Source organism: Colius striatus, chromosome 13 (assembly GCF_028858725.1).
Source record: "Colius striatus isolate bColStr4 chromosome 13, bColStr4.1.hap1, whole genome shotgun sequence".
Classification (NCBI taxonomy): Eukaryota; Metazoa; Chordata; class Aves; order Coliiformes; family Coliidae; genus Colius; species Colius striatus.
The window spans coordinates 8,537,716-8,562,373 of record NC_084771.1 but is presented as its reverse complement, the minus strand read 5'-3'; the positions used below and the strand labels follow the sequence as shown (position 1 = coordinate 8,562,373).

General features: G+C 41.1%; 1 protein-coding gene across 2 annotated transcripts in view; it reads right to left on the bottom strand.

The window, feature by feature from the left end:
* The window catches only part of TMEM164 (transmembrane protein 164), a 33,954-nt gene extending 12,403 nt beyond the window's left edge, over positions 1-21,551 (bottom strand). The window contains exons 1-5 of one of the 2 annotated variants that reach the window (XM_062006867.1): positions 21,497-21,551; positions 20,416-21,008; positions 7,637-7,686; positions 6,130-6,196; positions 529-607 (exon numbers count right to left, since the gene is read on the bottom strand). In XM_062006867.1, coding sequence (XP_061862851.1) covers positions 529-607; positions 6,130-6,196; positions 7,637-7,686; positions 20,416-20,877 — 658 coding nt within the window. In that variant the 5' untranslated portion in view covers positions 20,878-21,008; positions 21,497-21,551. The other variant, XM_062006866.1, reaches the window with a different exon arrangement.
* Between the last annotated feature and the right edge of the window lie 3,107 nt (positions 21,552-24,658).

Below are 24,658 nucleotides of genomic sequence, written 5' to 3'. Positions count from 1 at the left end.
AGCAGTTTGGGATTCCCACACATACTGAACTATCATGGTATAAGTGAATGTAAGATAGTAATCTTGTTAGAAGAGATAACAAGCAAGCTAGTTCATTTTGCCAACATGTGTCACTACCTTTCATTAGAGCTTCAGAATTTCAGGAATTTCTCCAACAAGCCAGCCAGTATTTACAGGGATATAGTAATCATTTCCTTCATCTCATTTTAAAGTCACAGTACTTCAAGAGACATCCAGGAAGGTAAAAGTCTTAAAAATACATCCCACCAGCAACAGTGCAAGACAGAGGAGATGCTATTCAAGAAGATAGAGCACCAATACATTCTTGAAATCCTTTTAGATAAAAGACCTAAATTTCCATTTCAGTGCCTGCCACGAGACTTTGTTACCTGGGTTACAACTCCAACACAACACCAGAAACTATCAACTAACAACAACGATAAAACTGGTAAGGAAGAGTAATCATTAAGCACAGTTTTTTCATTGCATAGGACCAATCTATACGTGCAGAGTAAACTGACAACCTACCTCCTTTCCGCAGCAGATAGATGGGCACAACATAAAGCATCACATGCTGGATATAATAAATCTCCATTTCAAATGGAAGCTGGGAAATCATAAAGAAATCATTAGGCAAAATATTTGTAAATGTTTTTCATTACTAACAACTGAGTTACAAGTAACCATTCTCCTAGTGACAGTCCGTTATTTTATCATCTATTAACAAAGAGGTGACATTAATGGCCAGCACATCAAACAGATTCAAAAAGCACAAAAGCAGCCAGAAGCACAACAAAGGAGGAATAGCAAAGCATTGCTCTTTCCCCTTTCATAGTTAGCATAAATCACCAATAACAATGCACAATCCCAAAGTAATGAGGCACACACCCCTCATGACAACAGCCTATTTAGAAGGTTTGCAAACAACTTAACAGTTAGTAGGAAAGCAGGTACTTCTCACCTGCTGACAACTTTTGGGAAAATACAATTATTCATTTGTTTGTTTAGTTGAATGCCTGTTTCTTTGGAGGAGAACTCAGACTGTGCTAAAAATAACTTGAACTACAACTCCTGAGTTCAATTTGAGCCTCCTAATCCAGACTCAACTAACTCTAGCTCTTTATCAGTTCAAAAAGGTGTTGCACTGTATTTGAAAGTTATTCCCATCAGTAAATGCCTTTGTCCATATCAGTTTGTTAAACTAAAGCAACACATTCAAGACTGAACAATACAAATTCATAAACCTGAAAAGAAATACTTTTCCATTATTTTCCAGAAGTGAAAGCTGGACATCATCACCACACAAGTATGAAACCTTCCAGGAACAATTCAAAGCCATCAGCTTTCGTTCCAGTACAAACTCATTCTATCATTCTACAGGCTTAAGTGAATCCAGACATAAGTGGCTTGTCTGTTGGCAAGAAAACAAAAACCCAAACAGCCTTCCTTTTCAATTACTGTCTTCTCTGGAGACATTCAAAACCCACCTGGAGGAGTTCCTGTGTGACCTACTCTAGGTGGCCCTGCTCTGGCAGGGGAGTTGGACCAGATGATCTTTTGAGGTCCTTTCCAACCCTTAAGAGGGCAAAGTGAGGAAATGATCACTGGGAAAGAGGCTAAAGCAGTTTTTCCAACAGACACACTGCAGAAACAATAGCCCCTGACATACACACCACAATGTGAGGCACTCACTCCTGCCAAGGGGCATTCTCTATTTAGTATCTGGGGTTTCCTAAGGGTTTCTACACTCCCTGAGTTGTGAGGGTTGCTTACACAAACACTGTGCTCAGGACACTTCTGAGAACAGAGTAACAGTTGTTTTGTTGCAGTGCTGTTGACAATATATTTTTTTAATGTAAAACAAAACATCTTTTTTTCACTATGAAAGATTGCTTGTTCTGAAGCCTGGCCACTCACACAAGTGCTTCTCCTGGTACAGAGCTGCAAAAGCAGACATTTCTGTACAGACAGGTTACAACAAACAGAAAATGAACTAACACAAAAGAAGAACTATAAAGTTGTACTGAGCACCTGACTCACCCTGCCCTAAAGGTCTTGTTTAGAAATGTTTTTCTCAGTAAAACACCCACTCACAGATGGCAGACTGGTACCTTTTACATTGCAAAGAGAAACTGCAAGTGAAGACAAGGTGGAAGGGATCAGTCTTGGATTTAAAGAACTTCTTTGTGAAAACAAGCAAACATTTCAGGAAGTGGTAAAGAGGTTGCCTTCCCCCTCTACTCTGACCTAGCAGCCCCTCTTAAAGAGCAGTATGCCCCTGGTAACAAACCAGTGATGTTCATGGTACATTTCTTCAACCACACCTGTTCCCAGAGAGACTGAGAATCACTATATATTTGTTACCAAGACAGACTCATCCAAACAACTGCTCAAGCACTGCACTGTGCACTCTGGACTGAATACATTTGGTTTGCCTTTTATCAGTGTTTTGAGTATTTGACTAGCACTATATTTGGTGTTTATTGTGTCTCATCAAAAGGCACCACTGTCTTCTGGTCACTCAAATTGAGTACACAAGGCAGCTCACGATGCAAGGGGCACAATCAGACATTTGGAAGGTCAAGTCTAAAAGCAGGAATTATATAAGGTAAATAACACCAAATTCAGAAAGAATGTTTTTCCAGTTCCTCTAGAGATAATATCAAGACTAGTTATCCCCACCAGCAGAAGGTTGGTTTACATTACCAAGAAGAAGTGTGACTGTAGCCTCCACTCCACACACATACCGTTTTAATGGACAGAGCACAGAACTGATGAGAGATGCAGAAGCCTTGGCTTTAGCATCTACCAGATACCAAAGCACAATCTCTCAACAACCCCTAATGTGTAACTGTTCTCTTAATTTTGCTTGTGCCAGTTAGACTAAGCCAGGTTAGCTATGACAGTGTCCTACTGTGACCTATTCCGTTTTGCTGTGTGGGCACAGGCATTTCAGACAATGAATAATAATTACCTTAACAGTCAACAGAAGTACAGCAGGCAGTGATGCGAGGCACTACACAGAGTAGACTGTAAATACTGCTCAGAGTATAATTCTGTTCCTAGGCTAGATTTAGAATACATACCTCTCAAGCCAAATAGTTCTAATAATAGAACATACTAGCTCCTGGAAACATTACAACTGCACCACCTCAGCTGTGTGAGCAGAGACTGCAATTCCAACACCTCTGGGACATGTCCTGTTTTTTCCTTTATCTATACCAACATTTTCAGGACATCAGCTTGCAAAAAAGCCCACCACTTTTAAACCAGTGGAAAGGTTTTCCTTAAAAATTTGATTAATGCAATATTAGAGTTCAAACAAAATCAGTTACTGACCAAACTCTTGGCAGTCTTTGTGGCAGTTAAGTGAATCTACACTATTTTGAGTAAAGAAAGTAATCTTTCTACTCCTCCATATCCTCACATACCTTTCTAGGCTCCCACTTGAGAGCCTAACAATCTAATTCACTTAGCATGTTCTTCTCCTCTGTTTAAGAGTCATAAAAATTACCCTATTTTCCACATAAATTGCTCTTCCTGACCAAGAATGAGTTGCATCATGAGAAAGGAATTAAATTATGAGAGAAAATTAAAACACCTTTTAATTCTGAAAGGGTAATAAGAGCTGACAAAAACATTAACTGAATAAGAAACAATTTGTTTTGTCTTTATCCAATTACTACTTCAATGCACCAAACTTAACTCCATCAGCACACTGTAAATTGCAAATAAGTGGAACACTTAGTTGCCAAATAAATTCAAGTGGGTACATTTGTTGCTCAAGACTGTCAGTTGCTGTCCTCTCAATATAGTGCCAAGGCAGGAAAATATTTTCTTGGAAAGAACAGAACAGACTGACCTCATCTTCCAGGCTACATTTTTTTTAACACAATCCCAGGTGCCCATTAAAGTCCAACAAGATTTTTAATGAGCATAGTGACAGTGAAAGGTTCAAACAGCAGGAAGCAGAAGCTTTCTACTGTAGTTTCAATAAATATCTTAACTCTCCATTTCCACAACTATATTCAAGAAGAGTTTTTAAATGACTGAGGTTGTAAAATAATAATAATAAATTAATAGATATATTACAAGAGAATGGGAAATGCCAAATTATGTCAGAAGCGTCCAAAAACTTACTCTCCGGATAATTCAGTACTGAATCACATATGCAAAAAGAATACTTACAATGCCTTGAGTAATGTAATTAGTAGCAAAAATACATGACCCTAACAGACTGTATAAATGTAACAGAATCAAAACCCTGACACCCACTAGTTCCCAATCAAAGATCCATCAGCTGGTGAAGTAATGATTATTGCCTCTTGCCTCTTTCAGATTATTGATATATCAAATAAAACTATACACCTAGCATTTTCTCCTGCAGCTCACTGCTTCTATCTCCACAACAATACATATGCTAACTAAATTAGCAGGCCTCTCCAAAAACAGTCTACAGCTCAATAGTCACCATCTGTTGCCTGTAAGAGAACTAACAGGCAATCCACATGGAAGAGAGGTTTAGGAGAATGTCAGCTGAAGATAAACTACTTACAACAAGACAATATCCAGCTGTATATCAAATAAATCCTAAGGATAAAACACATTTTACCCTGTGAAAGGTAACAGCAATGTGTGTTGGTGCTTATAGCAATGCACCAATTTGGTACAATGTCTCAATGACGGGAGTCACTAATCTCCTGCTTTCCAGTTCTCAGCGACCTCAGAACTTTCTCTGCCCCTAACAACATCTCCTTCCTTACTTCTGCATTAATAGTTGGGTTGGATGCCCGATTTTTCATGGTCTTTGTGCCACACACTGTATAATACAACTGCTGACAGACTTTACTGCTGCTTGTTGAACTTCTTACTAAGTTTTGACAGACATCAAAACAGGACAATGTCAGTGTAAACAACCATGACAACAGTTGCAGAGCAGAATGTGTGTCTACCAAGAGAGAATCTGGGCCAAAGCAGCAGTGCTATAAACCATCATCCACGTTATCTTGTGCCAGAAGAAACACTGAAAAGAGAACAGTCTAGCAAGCTGCTGTTAGGCCAAAAATACCCTAAGCTGTACTGGTTCAAAAATATTTGCTCTTGGACTTTAACCTTTGGCTCCTCTATTCCTAATAAAGGAGATAATTTCATACGTAGTCTTGCCTTTTTCTTGATTAATCACCACTGCCCTAATATGAATGACATCTATCATAATGTCTAAAGGTCCCTTCCAACCCTCCCATTCCATGATTCTATGATAATGGCAGAGAAAAAATCTAATGATTGAATATCAAATATTTCAGCACTTTCTTCTTAAAGGTAACTCAGAGAAATAGTTTTGTTATGCTAAAGTTTATATTTACTGAAAAATGAGACAGTTTGGAATACAAAATAAAGACAGTTGTTCTTACCAGGAAAAAACCCTCGGTTTATTCATTTGATGCCCCTTCAGCAGCATCAAGTTTTATTAAAACATAACTGCCAAGTGCACATAAGCTGTTATAATATAGGAAAGAACATATGTAGTTACAAGATTAGGAAGGGCAATGTAAATTTGTGATTCTATGAACAGCTCTTTAAATAATCCTAAGAAATAGCTCATCTGGCTCAGACTCAGGGTAACTTTTCTTACCATTAACTCTCAATAGGTTTGAGAATATTACTAGAAACACTAGAGGATAATTGTTCATCCAGAAAACAAGAGTTTTATACATTTCAAAATGTGAAGGTAAAAAAGAAACCTACTGCACCCAATCTTGGGAAAGAGAAGGTGACAGCTACCAACAACACTTGGCATTTTCCATTCCTGAGAAATTTTATATGTACATGTCTGAAAAGCCTGAAACTGAATAGTGAGCACAGACTGGGACCTATGACAGCCTCTTTCAAAGCCGTTAAGTTTTCCCTGCCATTGACACCTGGGATCCAGCAGTGTCAGCTCTCTACGGTGACTTATAAACACATTCAAATCCAAGATTAGGATTTTTGGCTCCAGTGTCGTGACCTGTATCAGGAATCTACAGCCTGGTAAAATGAAGTTTAAGGGACCAAAGAAAGCAAAAGTCTAACACCTTTCCAAAGAAACTCTTTGAGAAATGAAAAAAAGGAGGAAAAGTAGGGAACACTCACCAGGCGAGTATTAACGACAGGGAACAGCAGCGCCAGGAGGGCCCCATTCAGCATGTGCATCTGCAACCTTACAAAGAGAGATGGGATATTATTTTCATAGATGGCAATCAAAATGCAGGTTTTCACATATTTTAGATAACATCTTTTCAATAAAAAGTAGCAAGAGAGTTAAGAAAATTATTTTGGCTTCAATTTGAGTAATGTCTCTGTTAAATGCAACCACCAGAGAGTGTTAAACACAATAACCAGGACAGAAGCCTCTCTAAATACACACTGCTTTCCATAACCGGCTTTGGAGTCCTAGAAAGCCTGGAGTGCCCTTTTTTATTAATACTGTTTGTGATGCAAGCTGCTAAATAATTGGAATGCTGCTGTTCAATTTGTCTTTGGGAGCTTAAAATAACACATTTGAGAAAAGATTTTCACTCCTAATTCTATGAACGTTTGGCTTCAAAGTACAGATTCGGGAACTTGGAAAAAAATCCCTTCAATAAAAGATTTACATTTGTCAAAATGCATCAGCAAGTTCCAAGTAAAGAATAAGGCAGGAAATAGTATTATAACCCTGCATTTTGTATAGCTTTCAGCCATCTTTTTCTGAGCCACTCACTGCAGCATTACAAAAACACAAAACGAGGATCAGAACTGTTTCAACCTACATAAGACACAAAGTAAAGAATACACTGTCTACAACCACTGCCTGTCATAAACTGTTGGGAATTTAAACGTAACTGCAGGAGGAAAAAGGTATTATCATTTCAAAACAGTTTTTCAAAGGTAATTTATATGCTGTCAGGGTGGCAGAACATAGAAAGGCTCGTTCTGAAAAACAACAAATATTGTGGCCTCCACTCTGTAATGGGCCTTTTTCAAATGTATAGTAAATCCAGGATTTCAGACATAGTTTTTGCACAGTCTGAGATGGAGACACTAACACAATATCTCTGTATTCAGCCTGCAATAGGACCAGTTACACTCCTTAGATGTTTACTAGACTTTACTGCAGTGGTCTATTCCTGCTTCCTACACATTAAAAACACTTTTGGTTCCTAAAGTTAACAACAATATACAATATTTTAGGTATTTCAGCAGGAATTTGCTTTCACCATTTAACTTATATTTACAGTTTAGAAACTAAGCCTATACTGTATGCATAGCCTTTAATGAAACCCACTTAGTAATTTTTAGTGAGGATAATAAAAATTTACAAGGTCTATGACATAAATTACACAAGCCCATACAGTATCTGCAGAAAGATGCCTGTATTGTCATCTGAGCTGATTCAAGTTGCTAAGCAAGGCCAAAACCACCCACAGGAGGGAACCAATGGTATACAGCTCACCACCTACAATTTGAGCTCTGACTCTTTTCAAGGTGCCATTTCTCAGTCCAACTGATACATCTTTCCAAGTGGATATATATCTTAATATTTTATGACTTAAGCTGTGATTAACTGTTATGTTACATTATGCAAGTGGACAGAAATGCAGCAGGGAAGAGGCGTTACCTGAAGAGGATCATTGCAACCCGACACGGGGGACAGGCAAGGAGGAAAATCTGAAATGTTGGAAACACATTTAAATTAATGATAACTGAAATTCATGGTCTCTTTTAGACTCTGTTTCTAGAACTTTATTTCCTAGCTTTGTACATCACAAATCACTTCTAACCAGAACAATGGATTTAAAGCAGAGCAAGAAAAGACAAAAGACCTTGAGCAAATGTAAAGGTTTTACATTACCTACATAGAAAAGGATTTACATGGTATGAGCAGCATCTAGGGTTCAGCTTCCACCTGTGCCTAAAAAACAAGTCAAATTCCAGGCTGCTTGATACTATCATTATAAAATGTCTCTCTTAAAGCAGATTACTCTATTGCCCCTCGATCATGATGGTGTCCCTGCTGTTCTAAAGGCCACAAGGGCACAGCTCTTTAAGATCTCATGTGAGCTAGCTGTCTATAGGAACCTATTAAGACTTCCTAAAAGTACTACCACGGTATCTGCTCTGTGTATAAGCTCAGTGGTTATCTTTAACATGTTCCACAGTCAGTAAAGTATTGTAAACATTTCACCAGTTACTAGCTAGCTATTTCACAAGATCAAAAGTAATTGAGCAACAACTGGAGGAATAGTTTTCTTTAAAGGCCACACTCCTACCATAAATAGGACCCAATCTGAAATTTATGTAAACTATTGCTGATTTGTAGCAAAGCCCAATCTAAGTTTATAGAATAAGCATCATCTTTTGATACTGATGTCCAAATCCTCTCACAGCAACATAAAAATCTTCATACCAGGAAGCCTTACTCTAGACATGAAGTGATTATACCTAAGTGTTCAGTGATAGAAATCTTATTCTTTATATTGTCCCCTACTCCAAGGAAGAGACTTTGACCTACTTAAAAAACTCAGATTGACCTTTTTCTCTATACACACAAAATAGTCAAACCAGAAATATGTCTTAATCATACCAGACATTTCTTTTTCTGGCACGCTGCAGAGCGCTCTACACTTGGTAGAGCAAGAAGTACAATACCAGTCTGTATACAGTCTGAATTTCACCACTGAGAATAAAAAACCAGCTAGTAGTATAAAAGGATGTCATTGTTGCAAAACTGAGAGAGACACAATGATCTAAAATACTTCACTACCATGGAGACAGGCAAAGAAGAGAATAAGATTCACAGCTGCTTATTTTTATAATTCTTCTGCAAGAAACACAGTTTCAGGAACTCATGAGAGGAAAAAAAGGGCATTTAGTGTCTTCATGCACACAATTCCCTCTTATGAGAGGCCTTTCAGAAAATAAGCCTGACTCCCATCTTTTGTGACAGCAGAGAAATTATAACTAGAATGTATGTTAAAACTTTAGAACTAAGAATCACAGAATTCCAGAATGCTCAAAGCTGGAAGGGACCTCCAGAGCTCACCCAGACCAACCCCCTGCTAAAACAGGTTTCCTTTGAGCAGGGGCACAGGAACGTGTCCAGGTGGGTTTGAAAACCTCCCGAGAAGAAGCCTCCACACCCTCCCTGGGCAGCCTGGGCCAGGGCTCCCTCGCCTCAGCACCAAAGGAATTTCTCCTCCTTTTTTAGTGGATCTTCCTGTGCTCCAGATTGTGCCCATTACCCCTTGTCCTGTTATTGGTCACCACAGAAAAAAGACTGGCCCCATCCTCTCAACACCTGCCCTTTAGATATCCAGCCTTCCCTTCTCCAGGCTGAACAGCCCCAGGTCCCACAGCTTTTCCTAGTCAGAGAGATGTTCCAGTCCCCTCTGCAGCTTGGTAGCCCCATGCTAGACTCTCTCCAGAAGTTCTCTATCACTCTTGAACTGGGGAGCCCAAAACTGGACATTCCAGCTGTGGCCTCACCAGGATGGGGTGGGGATAACCTCCCTTCAAATGTTTCAGCTTTAGTCATTTAATATCAAGGACTTTCTCTCTAAATATGTATAAAATAAACCTCAACTTCTTCAAAGGGATGCTTTACAAGATGCCCTTATATCTGATTTTCAAAGAACACTGACTAGATTAAAACATGATAAAGTGTCATCATTCAGCTCAGAGTAATCAGCAGTCTTAAAATACCTAGTTCACAGAAGACAAGCTCACAAGCTCCAACACTTATCCCATAGTCACATTACATCTCACTGTCGTACTGGAAATAAAATCCCATGCCTTGCAGGAAGAAACAGCTGTTTTAGAAACTAAACAATGTCATACTTAATTAGTAGCACTGCTGTGAAGGGTTTGCAGCCTCTCTTTTCCTGCTGGAACTGCCAAGGTTTTATGCACTCAGGCTAGCAGAGATCCTAGCCCCCTTCGCTGGCACGCTGCAGAATCCCGATGTAAACTGGACAGCAGTTCAAGGCAGAATAACTAAACTTTCAATTTTGAAGAAATATTAAGAAACAATTTCAGTGTCCCTCCTCATTCTGTCAGATGTGTTACCTGTTACATTTTCACATTACAAACAAAAAGGACAAAATAATGAACCAGAAATCCACAACGTATGAAAGTATTTCAGGAGGGAAAAGTAAGCTATAAAATATACATTGTCTGATAGGCTGAATTCTGGGCACAGTTCTAATTATTCCCTTTCCCTTTAACCTTTCTCCCCTCAAAAAAGCAGCAGATTTAGAAAAAGGTTACAGAGTTCAATAAGAATGATCAAGAAGTAGAGAACACCTTCTGTACATGGATTGATTTAACACATTCGGAGTCCTCAATCTGTACAAAAATAATGGTTAATAAGAGTGAGAGAAAGTGAGGGTACAGAATCACGAGTGGCCTTAAAGAAATGGACAGATAACAGGTGCTAAGTGGGGACAACATTGTGAGTCTTTTTTCACCAGCACAGGACCAGAAGATTCCATAATTGTTCTCAGGCAAAGAAACGTGTAACATTGGTCAATCGACAAACCGAAATCCACGTGAACATTGAGGACCCAAATGAAAACAAAAGTCTGTCAGTATACTCCAGAATTGCTCTGCAAGACCATAAATATTATTGTCCATTCCCATGGGAAATATTTATGGCATGAAGAACTGCATGGCCAGCACTTCCCTGCATAAGTCCAAATACAAAGGTCATACTGCAACACATGATGGGTCAGCAGGGCTGTTGTAACTTGGAGACTGCAACATACAGGATTGCACTGCTTGACTACTCCTTCCCTGAGACAAGATTTTAAAGAGACTGAACTCATGGTTGCTCTGAACTAATCCAGGATTGGGCTGCAAATCAGTCTCTTCCACATTTCCTTCTAACCACACACTAAGAAGATGAAGTGCCAAGTGGTATCCAGAGGTCAGGGACAGCAGGAAGGCAGAAGGAAAAGGATGCTATTTTTCTGCCTGTGGCAATATGGTTTTTAAAACTTTCTAAGGGAAATGTGTGCAACCAAGTCATTTGGGTTTTGATGGAGTTCCCAAGAAATCCCTTCACAGCTCAGTAAACTTGAGAGATCATTATTTCCTTAACTCTGGCTGTATTACTCATTGGTGTCAGTATAGCAGGCAGAAGAGCCTGCATGTAACAGGACTGTTCTGAACATAAGCAGCAGGTAACATTGTATTAGTTTAATTGGAAAACACCAAGGACAGCAATAGTTAGGTATTACAAAGCATACAAAGCCCTCCACAGATCCCTGCTCACTCCCTTTTTAATCACTGAAAGAAAGCACAGTCAAACTGTCGCTGTTACTGTTGAAAAGCAATTGGGTAGCTGGGGAAAAAAAAAAGATCATTTTTTATCAATTCCTTTTTAGAACTTATCAAAGGATATGCACAAACTTTTCCTTGAAAAGGATGCAACTGAAGGATATGACAGCAATACTTTCTCTGAACTGAAGAAATCACAGAATATCAAGGGCTGGGAGGGAACTCAAAAGCTCATCCAGTGCAACCCCCCTGCCAGAGCAGCACCACCTAGAGTAGGTCACACAATAAAATATCTCTTCAAATATCTCAGCCTGGGTACCTCTCTGTTCATTGAATGTTACTGTCTCGCTCCATCAGCACTCCAAACAGCGAGAGCTCATTGACTTTTTTTCCTTTGGTCCTATTACTTAGCTGGATCTCCAGGGTTTTTTTAATTCCAAAACATTCCAAACCTCTACAAACTATTACACCTAAGAGATTCCTTCAAAGTATTTTAATGATGCTATTTTTCAGTTAGTACACTGGAGCAGAGAGCGCTGTCAAAACTTGCCATGAAAGGCTTTTCTTCTCCCAGTCTTAGTCCTGCTGAGACAGAAACACACGTAACACAAACATCATCTTGTTTGATCAGAAGCAAACTAGAAAGAAGACAATTCAAGACTCAGCTTGAGAAGAAAAGAGCAAGTCACAGGACTCTAACCATTACAGATTAAACATCTCATGAAGCAGTGCTTGTAAGATCAAAAGGGTTGTCAGGCCTTGGAACAGCTGCCCAGGGAGGTGCTGGAGTCACCGTCCCTGGAGGGGTTTAAGAGTCATTGCAGCTGGAAGAGACCTTTATGATTCTATGTGAAAACCATCCGTTTTTCCCACAATGGTAAAACCTAAGACAAGGAACATTCAAGTAGTTGCATAATTTAAAAGATGTGGAAGATTTTGTTAATTACCTCTAAAATTATTTTTAGGTTCGAAACAACCCCTCTGTCATTTATCAGGAAGGAGAGGTTAAACACCCATCATCCAGTTTTGGCTCAGCATCTAGGTTTGTTAGATGTCAACTGTCTCTGTGCAAACTTGCAACCCAGCACAGAACAGCTGTATTACCTAAAGAGTGTCTGTTTGCCTTCTGAAAGAGAACTTCTGGTTTTTAAAAGTGTGGTTTGACAAGCTCAGACTGACAAATCTGAAAAGAAAACAGAGATCAAAAGATGTTACATTCTCATTGCTAAATGAACACATTGCTAAGTTGAACACATTTAATATTTTAGCATAAAGATCACAGCTGCCTTCCTGCAACTGTCAGATAGGTTCAGGCATTAATTAATGTGTCCAGGGATTAATTAATGTGTCCTGGGGAACTGTTAATCTAGTGTTAAGAATATTCATAATTCAAAGGAATATTGCTGGCAGAGTATTAAGTAATATGATAGTAAAAGTAGTTTCTGTGTTATATGAACTAGACTTGGGGAACACAAGAAGCTGCCTGTTCCTCCTTCTGAACTCCCAGTTTCCCAGTTCTACCCAGGGATGAAAGAAGCGTAGCAAGTTGAACAATTTCCATCCTCTACAATGTAATGTCCTGTAAATTCTATGTGTTCCTTGGGACATTCTAGATTAGTCTCCCCTTCCACAGGCTTAGCTTGTTCACTTGACAAACCTGTACTCACCTTCTTCCCTTTTTAGTCTCGGGTAAAAGATTTCTAGGGATTGATTATTAACATATGACTCAGGTCTTTCTATGTGTGCAACAGCATTAGTTATCACATCTTAGGAAACAGCATTTCAAAGAATAAGTGTCACTGAAGTTGTTGTTCTTCCTTTTTCTCTAATCACTATCTGCACCAGCCCTTCACTAGTAGTGGGTTACTTCATTTCCCATCCCTAGCTTACTGTTTTGGTAAACCCTGACAATCAAACACCTGTCTGCTGGTAAAAACAAAAAAGCAGCTGAATTTTTTAAAACCATTCAAAAGCCCAGTTTCCTAAGAAACTTCAATTTCTACTGAGTTTAGATCAACTTTATTTCACACCTCTCAGTTGTGCTGTGCAAGCTTGAATGAGTTGCCAGCAAGATTCTCATGGGCATTTATACACATTCACTTTTGTTACTTTTTCCACAACCACGACATTCCACAGCAGTTTCCTCCAGAAGCAAAACCATCGTGGAAAAGTCCTGCTCTGCTCGGCCTCAAGCCATCAATACCTTTTTCTTGTCACACTTCACAATTCCTCAATGTGTAGAATTTCACAAGATAAATTTGTCATCTTTATAAAGAACAGGATAATAAATACCTAACCAGGATAATAAATATCTAATAAGATTTAGTATTACTAATATTCTTTGCCAAAGAAACAGAAACAGTAACATGACCATAAAAAGCTAAGATATATATAACATCATGTTCCTGATAACTGAAGTTGTCATTTCACTAACTACCAAAGTATTAAAATATAAACAATTAAATTCGATTGACATTAATCACTTGGCATCCTGACTAAATGTAAACCCTTACAATATCTATCTAAAGCCCTGTGGGATTGTCACAAGAAACATGAGTCCTATTACATCCTTCACAGGTTTCAAATTCATGGCAAAGAACTTGTTCACAGTGAACATCAGCACAGTTCACATTGCAATAGCGAATGTGGCTGATGTACTAGCACTGTAGTAAAACTCATCATCCGGGACTAGGAGTAAACACACACAGCAGTGCACGGGAAACAACAAAGAAGGGGAGTTTAGAATGAAAATCATGCCAATTCCTGGAATGTATAAGGTGTCTACTATGGTGACTGCTGCTATTTGATTTAGTTCACCACTCCACAGAAGTTCTTAAAGGCCTCAGGCAGCTATTCCTGAAAAATCAGTTTAAGCTGCTGGCAAACAACCTACAAGGAATGGTGTGTGAAACTGCTACACGGGTGAAAAACTCCATCCTAAAAACATATTGCAGCCAACAGTGACACACCACAACACTCACACTACTATCCTTAGCAAAAACAACCCAACCCCAAAACCTGAAAAAAAGAAACAAAGCAGAAGAGGAAAAAAAGAAAAAGAGAAAAAAAGAACCTAAAAGGCTGGTGTTTCCACAAGCTGTTGCTCAAACTACACATTGATATTTGCTTTACATCTGTTATGACCTCATCAAAACAAACCCCTATCTGATTGCCTGATTATTCACCTGATGGCCTTTAGATAACAACTTTCAGTGTAAATATTTGGAGTAAGAGAAAGTTAAGCTTTTTCATCCAGAATTTCCAACCATGCAGTTCCTGCTCCTTTGTAGAAAGTCAGATTACTTCTGGTCAATTCCCCATGTCTGATATCCTTTTCTCATAAGAACACACAGAATCAAGAAGAGAATTACTGAAGTTTGCATTCTACCCTCCAGTAACAGAAGCTATTTATAAATTCTAGCAACTTCAAAACAAAGGTTAACCCTACAGCTTTATCCTCCAATTCCTCAACTAGAACATTCCTGGCTAGCGTGACACTGATCCCTAACACCTCAACTGAAGCGTGCACATTCTCAGCTCAAGATAAAGCATGTACCAGCCAAATCTTGTTGAAGTGGCTGAACTGGCATCTCTTCAAAGAAATCTGTGATTCCCAGCTTTAAGACACATTTGCTGTTCTTTTTTATATTAAATTAAAATGACTATTATCTCTGAATAAGAACCCTTGCCTTGCCTCATACTATTATGGCTCAATTTTTCTACTCTATGCTAGGACTGACTAAAAATAAGCACAATGGTGAAACAAACAGGGTTGAAATTATCCCAGAAAAGCTTTCCCTCAGCTCAATAAATAATTATTACATTAATGATGGTATCAGTTAAAAGCCTCTAAACTTCAGCTGACAGTGTTCTGGTTTTTAGACACAACAAAATCATTGCTTAAAAACAAACTGTAGCAATTAAGGAAAAAATTACAGTTCTTGGAACCAAGAGCAGATTAAACTATACAAGTCATGTGGGTTTTTTAAGCCAAACTCATAGTTCTGAAGCACCACAGAGCCAGTAGAGAAGATCTGATGATCTGTTTTCATGATCTGTCACTTCATATCTATGCTACCATCTTTCTAGCACTAAAATGCAATCTTTTGCAAGAAATAAGGCTTGCCACCAAGAAACACCGGTGCTTTCAGTGCTTTAATTGTTCTTTATCCACCCTTTTTCACTGCACACTATAATGATGTTTCTCTCTAGCAATAAGCTGTAAGAGGAAGTATCACAGGACAATTTGCAGCTGTAACAAGAAAGACTATTTATCATGCAGATCTATAAATTGAGCAGCATACTTCAGAATCTGTTTGTGAGCTGTGATTACACACATCTTCCATTTAAGTGATGAATTTTATGCCTAACAGCATTTCAGGTCACTTGAAAGGGCTGTTGGCCCTGCTACAACAGTCTGACACACCAAGTGTACTGATCTGGTAATAACTCATTCCATACTCCAAGGATGCAGCCTTGCTTTTCTCTAGTATATTTTTAAAATCCTTAACACACCAAACTCGGCTAAATTGCAGTTTGAGACTATCTCCTGTAACACAGTTCTGTCTTCTGAGGGGTTTTACAAATGACAAGTTCTGCAGGTAGCAGTGCCAGGTTTTGGAACACAGGAGGTATACAGGAAAGTTTTGTAGATAAGGCCCAGATGGGCTGTGGAGTCTCCTCTGGAGACATTCAAACCCAGCTGGAGGAGTTCCTGTGACCTACTCTAGGTGGCCCTGCTCTGGCAGGGGGGTTGGGCTGGATGAGCTTTCAAGTCCCTTCCAACCCTTGAGACTCTGTGATTGTGTGATAAGGGAAATATGCACACATACAAAAAGGGAGATTTAGAAACATGAACTGTGAAAGATGGTAGGTATTCATAGGAAATTTTGCTTTTGCTGTTCTTAATACATTCAATAGTGAACAAATCTATTGCAAAACAGCTTCAGTTTGGAATATTGCCACCCTTTAAAAACTGAGTAACTCATGAAACTTTTACTTGCAGGATGTTGCTCTTACAACCCACTAACACTTCCAGTGTATCATTTCTACAAAAATTTACTGAGTTTCTGGGGTCAAAGGCTCTTAATATTCATTCCCAAATAAGAGGATTTGAATATCCCTTGAATTTTAATTCAAGCTTTTGAAGAGACAGATGGAAAACCATACACAGCTTAACTGGATTCTTCCAAATATCATAAAGCACTTATGAGCAGTGTACACAAATTAAATCCAGATTCACTCTTGGAAAACAAACAAACAAACCAACCACATTTAACCACATAATCAGGTTTTATCCAAGGTTTAAGAAAAAAAGAATTAGAAAGAAAAGAGGAGACGGGAGAAGGAGAGATCATTAATTAGTTATCTCTTGGGATACATTCCCACACGGTTCAGAATTCACTCAAGCTATGTTTATTATGTAAGTTTCCAAAACAGCCCATTGTTTCCAAAAACAGAGTAGCCTCTTTTGCAGAGGACAGAAAGGATCCAGGTCACTAAAGAAGCTAAAACTGGAAATAATGAACACAGGATTTAGCATTTACTGAACTGCAGATGCACTTGGCACTGGGTTTAGTTACGCAAACATTAGATCGGACAAAACCGGCCTCCCCTGTACTTCTTACCCTTGCTTTTTTCCCACTTATCACTTGCCCTTTACTGAACTGCTCTTTGCCTATAAAGATCACTGTCTGAAGTCACCATCCAGCACTGCATGTCTCTACAACAAAAATGTCTTTTGCAATACAGACTAATTTTAGCTCCCAGTTCTGGTTTGTATTTATCTACATTTCATCTTAGTTGCCCATTAGTTCCAGCTTGATGTCTTACAGGACATCAAAAGACATCTGTGTTGATGCATTTTCATTAAACTACATGGATTGTGAAATAACAGCTTGCAAATATGTGCATCAGAAATTCCAAACTGGAGGTACAGAACAGATATTCTAACTGCTCCTTCTCTGAACCTGAACAACTGTTATGTGAACACTGTGTTTGGATTGAAAAGTCTTAAAATGTATATTTTATAGAACAGATAAACAAATTGGGTTTGATATAATTGCTTTTGACACTGCAAGGTGGGAGATTTTCCTTTCATCTCACTAGAGCAATGCTGTAAGTATTTGGATGCTCATTCCCACTTCTGTGTGTGCTTCTCAACCACCACGTTCTGGATGCTGCTAAAAGTCTCCTCTACAAAACTTGTGAAGAAATAAATAGTGCTGTAATTGGCTGTTGGGTGAATTCTCTCTTATACTGCTGAACAAGAAACTTACTAGACTTCCTTCACATCTTCAATTCCATTTCTTTACAGACTTTCCCCACCCCATTGCATTACATGCTAACCAAACATTGCACTGCACGAAACACTCCCATTCCCACGGGGTGGCTGTCAAAGAAACCACAGAAGTTTCCAGTCACCTTTGGTTTAATATATATGTACAAAAATGTTTTCAATAGAAATACTTATCTCTCAGTGATGCTGCATTTAAGTCATCTGTGACATGGCCTTTCTTCTTCCAAAAGCTATTGAAGAAGCCAAAATCAAGACTAAGGCTGGAGATGAGTAGTACCTTTTCTCGATAACTCAACTAGATGACAGGACAGCAACAAATTCTCTGAATCTAATTAACCATGAGAACTGTTTAGGCAGCTAAATATGTTCATTTGATGGACAGCTCATCCTTGTGATTATGCAACTAGACTAGTTCTTCCCACTTATGAAAAAGATTTGATTTGAACACAGGTTGGCATGACAGGCAGAATGAAACACCTGACCAAAACAGGTAGAGCTCAGTATCCATTACAATATGGAGCTCTGTCTGCCCAGATGCACCACAGATGTAATTCCCATTTTATTTTGCAATTTCATTTCAGTCTTAGGTCTTTTTAAAAGCAGGACTTCTGCTTTTATGCAGAGAAAATTTGAAGGATAATTTCCAGTTCCAAATATTTTTGGCTGGGAGCCCAGAGCCTTTGTTGCTCTGAGGTGAAATAGTCTCAGCTGAATAAAAGGAAAACAGAAGTTGAGTGAAAGAAGAAACCTTTACCAACAGCTACTTTTGGCTTCCCTTTGAAGTGATATTGATTGTTGTAGTATGTTTCATCTCCTCACCTCCTACTTTGTTCACCCCAATGTTTAAGCACAGTAGCAGAATTACATATCAACTGCTGCAGGAACAGGAGGGAAGGAGAAATTACATCTTCGTATACTTCATCTGGACAGCCTGCTGTCCTCAGCAAATTCAGGCCAGAAAAACAATGCTTGCAAGATTCTAACTAGTATGTATTGCTTTTCTGATGTTTGACTGTCTTTGTATCTAATCTGTCTTCCCTCATGAAAGCTGTTGAGTTTTGCAGCCATTTTCATTCTCTACATTAAGAGCAGGCCCATTTCTAACACATCTGTTTGAGGATGAAGAGGCATGACTTCTGCATGCGGCTGACATGCCCACCTCCTCAGTTTCACAATGGCTACAACACCACTTCTGACAAGTAATTAGCATAGAATTATAAAAACTTCACAATTCATCAAAAAGATTAAGAACTGCCCATGCCTCCACCTTCCTGGGGAGAGCACTAACGAATGCAGTAAACAACACCAGCTCCCCAGTGGATGTGAAACCATCAGCTTTTGCTAAATACTTACCATAACATCAGACTATAATACTGCACCAAGACATTTCAAATCCTAATAGTAACATACCTTCACCTTCTTCCCAGAGAACTGATGGGAAAATTATCCAGTAAACACTGAGTGTTGCCAAGAAATGGAAAGTGGTTCTATTAATTATTTCTACAGCTCTTGCACACCTTCTACTTTGTCCTTCATTAAACATTACTGACTAATTTGATTGCGCAGCAATTGCTACCACTTCAGGGAAGCAAGTGTCCTGTGGTGTAAAATACTGAGCTAACATTGCATCACTGCTTAAGAATTTACGTAATCTACTAATTAAGTTCTTTCTGGAGCTGTAAGTTCATTGCTGGAAAGGTCCTGAATATTGCTGTAAGAACTTCTCCCTTTGCCAGCCCATCTCCCTCAAACCTCTGGTACATCCAGAAAAGATGTTTCTGTGCCTGTTAGGATATGTTCTCCAGGAGTGAAACCAGCAACTGGTTTGATTTGACACAACCCAGACCACTTAGCATTCTGCAGCAAGACACTGAGAATGGCACTGGTCTCACTGTCATCTGTTCCTGACCCTAGACAGATGTTGTTACCATGGAAGCTTTTCTGAAAGCCTTTTTGACATCCTTCCATTAATTCTTGAGCTTCAATTATGTAACTTGTCCAGCACTGAGGGTACAATATTGGTAAAATTAAACAAAACAATCGTTTTTGACATTTCCCTTAACACTCCTTACCAAGCTCAGTGAACCCAACAAATTAAGTACTCGCACAGGACTCATGACAAACACAGCTTGTAAGCTTGAGATCTTGCAGTTCAGTAACTGTTTATGAACACTTCCACTATTTTGGAAGCTGCACAAATTGCACATTACCATGCATGAACAAGCAAATACCTGTGGATAAACTGTGTTAAGACAGATGTATTAAGACATTTCACCCATGTCTGAGACACAGGTTAACATTTGTTTCCTTACTACTCAGCTTCTAAAATTAGAAAGGCTAAACCAATATTGTCTGCATAAAATAAAGAAGAATTTCTTTCTTCAACACCTTCACAAGATACATTCACACCCCTAAAAGACACTTCCTTGAAAAATCTCCATGTCAATTCCATAGTCCTTTAGCAATAATCTTGTTTTCACTAAATCTGGTGCCAATTTTACCACTGCTGTCAGTGGAAATAGCATTTTCTATTCCTGAAACAAGGATTAGGTGAAAGCAAGTGGGGGAGACAGTCTTAAATTTTTGGCATTTTCAAGCACACACTGGAACATTAGTCATCACTACAATTTCACTTTTTCATTTGACTTGGGTATTTTTTTAGTAGATTTCAAATCAGCTCATTAAAAACTAAGTCAGTTTCAAAGTCTTTCTACAGTTTTGCTATGCACTCCTGGTGCAAAAACTGACTGACTATGGGGAAAATACTGCCTTGCACCCATGAAACTAAAGCAAACTTCCTGGTGACCGTACAGGAGCCTTACCTGCATCATAGTGACCACATGACAGGGATTCAGGAGATAAATGACGGTCCTCGTGGCAAACTTGAACCCCACCTCCAGCCCAAAGATGAGACAGACCACAACCAGCAGCATGTTCTTGCCCAAGCTCTCCTGCTTAGTCTGGGGCTGCTGCAGAAGGTGACCCTCCAGCTCCCTGAAGTGCAGCTGCCGGAGCTTCCACAGGGACAGAAGGATCTCCACAAAGCCCACAGTGAGGAAAACCAAACTCTCCAGAAAGCGCTGCTGCCCAGAGAGAAAGGCCGCGCATTCTGGCCCTCCGTTGCCAGCAAAGCTGGGGTCCACACCCCCATACATCCAGTCCAGGAGGTTATGGAGGCTGTAACGAGACATGGTGGGACGGGGCCTCTTCTCCCCGTCACTGTTCAGGAACAGGTAGGAGCAAGATGGAATCAAAGCCAAAATGCTGTCAGAATGACGAAACATGAAATGCAAGGAGAGCCCCTCTGTACCCCCCTTCCTTCCGCAGCTTCGGGAGCAGCCAGCAGCTCAGCTCGGGGCAAGGCGAACTTTTGGCTTTTCCTGCCGGTGCCGGGACGAGACCCGCAAGCCGCAGCCTGCAAGAAGGGAGGAGCCACCGATGAATGAAGCCCGTGAGCCGTGGCGAGAGCCCCTCGCCTCAGGACCCCTCCTTCTTCTCCGCCTGCCCCTCTCGCCGACACTGGCCGCTCTCCCCCTCCTTGACGGTTAGAGGGCTGCCCTTCTCCCGCTGCCCCGCCGGACCCTGCCCCGCTCCCCACAGCGCGCCCAACGGCCGCCGCTCGCGCGCCCCACCGGCCGCCGCTCGCGCTCCCCAACGGCCGCCGCTCGCGCGCCCACGGGTACCTGAGGCGGCGGGGGCGGCGGCCACTCGCTCAGGCAGCGCGGCGCGGCGAGCAGCGGGCAGGCCCGCAGCCTCCCGCCATGGCGCCGGCCTCGGCGAGGGAGGGGAAGGAGGAAGCGGCGCTCCTCTGAGCGGAGAACCGGCACGCCTGAGAGTGCGAGCCCGAGCGGGCGGGCCCTTTCCCGGCTCCCTACTATCACCCCACCGACGTGACCGACTCACGCCGAAAAATGGACGAGCCCCCCGAATTGGCTGCGGCCGGCCGCCCGCTCCTCCCTCTGCATCGGCTGCTCCCGCCTCCCGCGCCTGCCTCCGCTCCCCACCGCCTGCCTTTGCCTCGGCGCCTGCTGCTCCCTCGGGGGGCTCCGCTGCGCTCGCCTCGCCCTCGCTCTCGCTCTCCCCGCGCTCGGCTTCCTCCTGCCTGTTGCCTCTGCTGTCGCGCGGCTGCTCTCCTTCCTCGCCACGCAGCCGCCCGCGGTTCGCCCAGGCGCCCGTCCCCACTCCGTGCCCCCGACAGGGAGGAAGTGAAGGGCCCGCGCTAGTCTTCCTCTCCGCGCTGCCAGGGCTGCGGCCGCCGCGCCCGTGACCGCGGTGCTGGCTGCCGACCCGACTCAACCAGCGGCGTTGACTCGATGAACCCGTTTCTCCAGTGCCCTTGCAGCAGGTATTGGCCAAGAAACGGCAGTGACACGGGTCCTTACGGCCCATCACCAACGGCCAGACTTGAGAGGAGCTTCAGGTAAGAGCCGCTCCGAACGTGGCTGGTGTCTGAGTGGGCTCTGCCCCGTGCGGGACACAGCGTGCAGCCCCCGTTTGTGTGCACGCCGGAAAGGTTTACGTACCTGTGTGCAACCCTGAGCCCTCTGCAGGGGAGGCCAGGTTTGATTCCTGGAGGCAACTGGTTTGTGAAGCAGTTGTACTGCAAGGATGTAGCTGTTTCTATGGGAAAGGCAAAGGAAGGTGAGGAGCTAGGTAGGGTAGTGTGTTAAGGGGATGGTGTCAAGGTAATAAGAACCATGAACAAGCAATCCCTGAGCCGTATCATACTATAGATTTTATTTCACCAGGCCATGGCATAACACTTTGCCCTTTCTGACTGCTATGGGGCTGCTCTTCTCTGCAGGACAGCACTGTCACCAGCTGGACTGTTGAGCCTGATTAATTGAATATGAACACCCCGTTCCACAAATAAGTTTGAGCAGACCAGGCAGATATCTGTACTGGCTGAGTCAAAGTCATTTCCACACAGCTCCATCTGTATGGCCTCTCCAGAGGCAGCAACACCTGATCTGCAGAGTTGCTTTCTGCTGTTTTCTTGGTCACTGCTGATTCATTAAAAACACCTATTGTTGATCTAACTATGCATAAACCTGCTGCAGAAAGGGAAGGTGCAGAAACCAGATGCACAACCTGAATAGGCACAAACCTCCTACAGATGATTGTCTCACTAACTGGACACGCACACACCTGCAATGCAAACCTTCTGCGTTAACCTGCTTCATAACCTGAATACCTAAAACAAGCAGCTCAGCACTAACACCAGTCTTTTGGTAGTTCTTTGCTTCCCCTTTTTATAAAAGGAAGAGTGCTCACAAAGACAAGTGGAGAGTAATTTTCTCTCTCAAGGTCTATCAATTGAATTGTCTGCTGCCATGAACAACCTGGAACACATCCATCCCTTTCCACTCCCTCAGTCGCACACAAGAGGACAGCTATTCAAGCTAAAAGCAGCTTTATACCTTGCCTCTGCATTTCATTTGGTCTCCCACCTTTTGCAGTGTCTGTGGTCTGTTTCTCCTTCCCTGAGCTGTTCTCTGGTGAAGTGAAATCACCTATAATTAGCCATACGTTGTCAGGGCTTGGCATCTCAGATGTAGAAAACCAGCCACAAGAACACATTTTTAGAGGCTGTCAGTGAAGAATAATTAGCTGAGAACATCAAAGTGGGCAGTATTTTGCCCACAAAAAAAAGAACATTTGCAAAATGACAGTTTGTTGTCGGTAGAAGAGGAAGGAAAGAAAAGAGCTATATAAAAACAGACAGTGTGAAAGCTAAAGATTTAAGCCATTACTAGATCAGAACGTACATGAAGGAAGTCTCATGAAAGGAGTCAAGAAAAGGAAAGATGCTTTAGAAAAATAATTGAAAGGACACAGTTATCCCAATTATGAGTAGAATAGCAACCATAAGTATACTTAGCTTGACCACATCATGAGGTCTCTGTTGACCTTAAGCACATGAAGATATAAAGGGAGACAGGTCAGACTACTGAGAATGGCAGACTTTACATGTATGCTGCAAAACAACTGACCTCACCAAGAGCTATCAGATAACAACTACTCTGTAATATATTCATCCTAAGAGGATGACAGACAAAAAGATTAATCCTTCCACTCAACAGAGAAGAAAATCTGTCAATAAATTATAAAGAAGGGCAAAGTGATTGGTGCCTTTGTTGTATCAGACTTCCAAAAAAGATGTTCAAGTCTCCTGATCATCTTGGTGGCCCTGCACTGGACTCTCTCCAGCAGTTCCCTGTCCCTCTTGAGCTGGGGAGCCCAGAACTGGACACAGGACTCCAGATGAGGCCTCAGCAGGGCAGAGCAGAGGGGGAGCAGAACCTCCCTGGACCTGCTGCCCACACTCTCGTTGATGCATCCCAGAGTGCCAGGAAACTTGATTTATCTTCTTTTTTTTGCTCTCCAGATATAGAATAAAAAAGAAAAACCCATCTTAGTAAATCCTTCTGTAGAGCTATTTGCTGTGCAGAATTTAAGGAGAAATTTTAAACACTGTGGACATTAAATTGCAGGTGAACAGTTCAACCACAGAGCAAGGAGGTAGTAACTCTCAGGTGATCTCATAACACAGTGCATTTAATTGAGATAGAAACATAGAAGATTACAATATAGTCAAAGATGAGCTGTTTTCACACCAAGTGTAGAGAAATCCATACAACTCCTGTGCCAGGCAGATTAAACTGAGAAACAAACCAAAGTTTACTGAGGCTGACAATGGACTTATATTAAGATCAGTAAAGACATACATAAATATATATACACACACAGAATACACATTAGGCTAAAAGGTCCCATTTTCATTTGCAATGAAGAGTGGCCTTCAAGTCAAAATGGACATCATCAGCTTGTGTCAGGACACAATTAAAGACGTTTGTGTCAATGAAAATGAGACCTCCACACCATTGCAAAGAAAATACACACAACTTTGTGTCTTTCACTTAAAATGAAAGCCTCAGTGTACCAGGCAGTGGTCTCCTAATGGAGTATTTCTGCACACAGGAGATGAGCTCTGGAAGTCCAGAAATATCACAGAGGGGACTGTGTGAATTCCTACAGTTTCTTTTATTTCAGAAAGAGCCACTT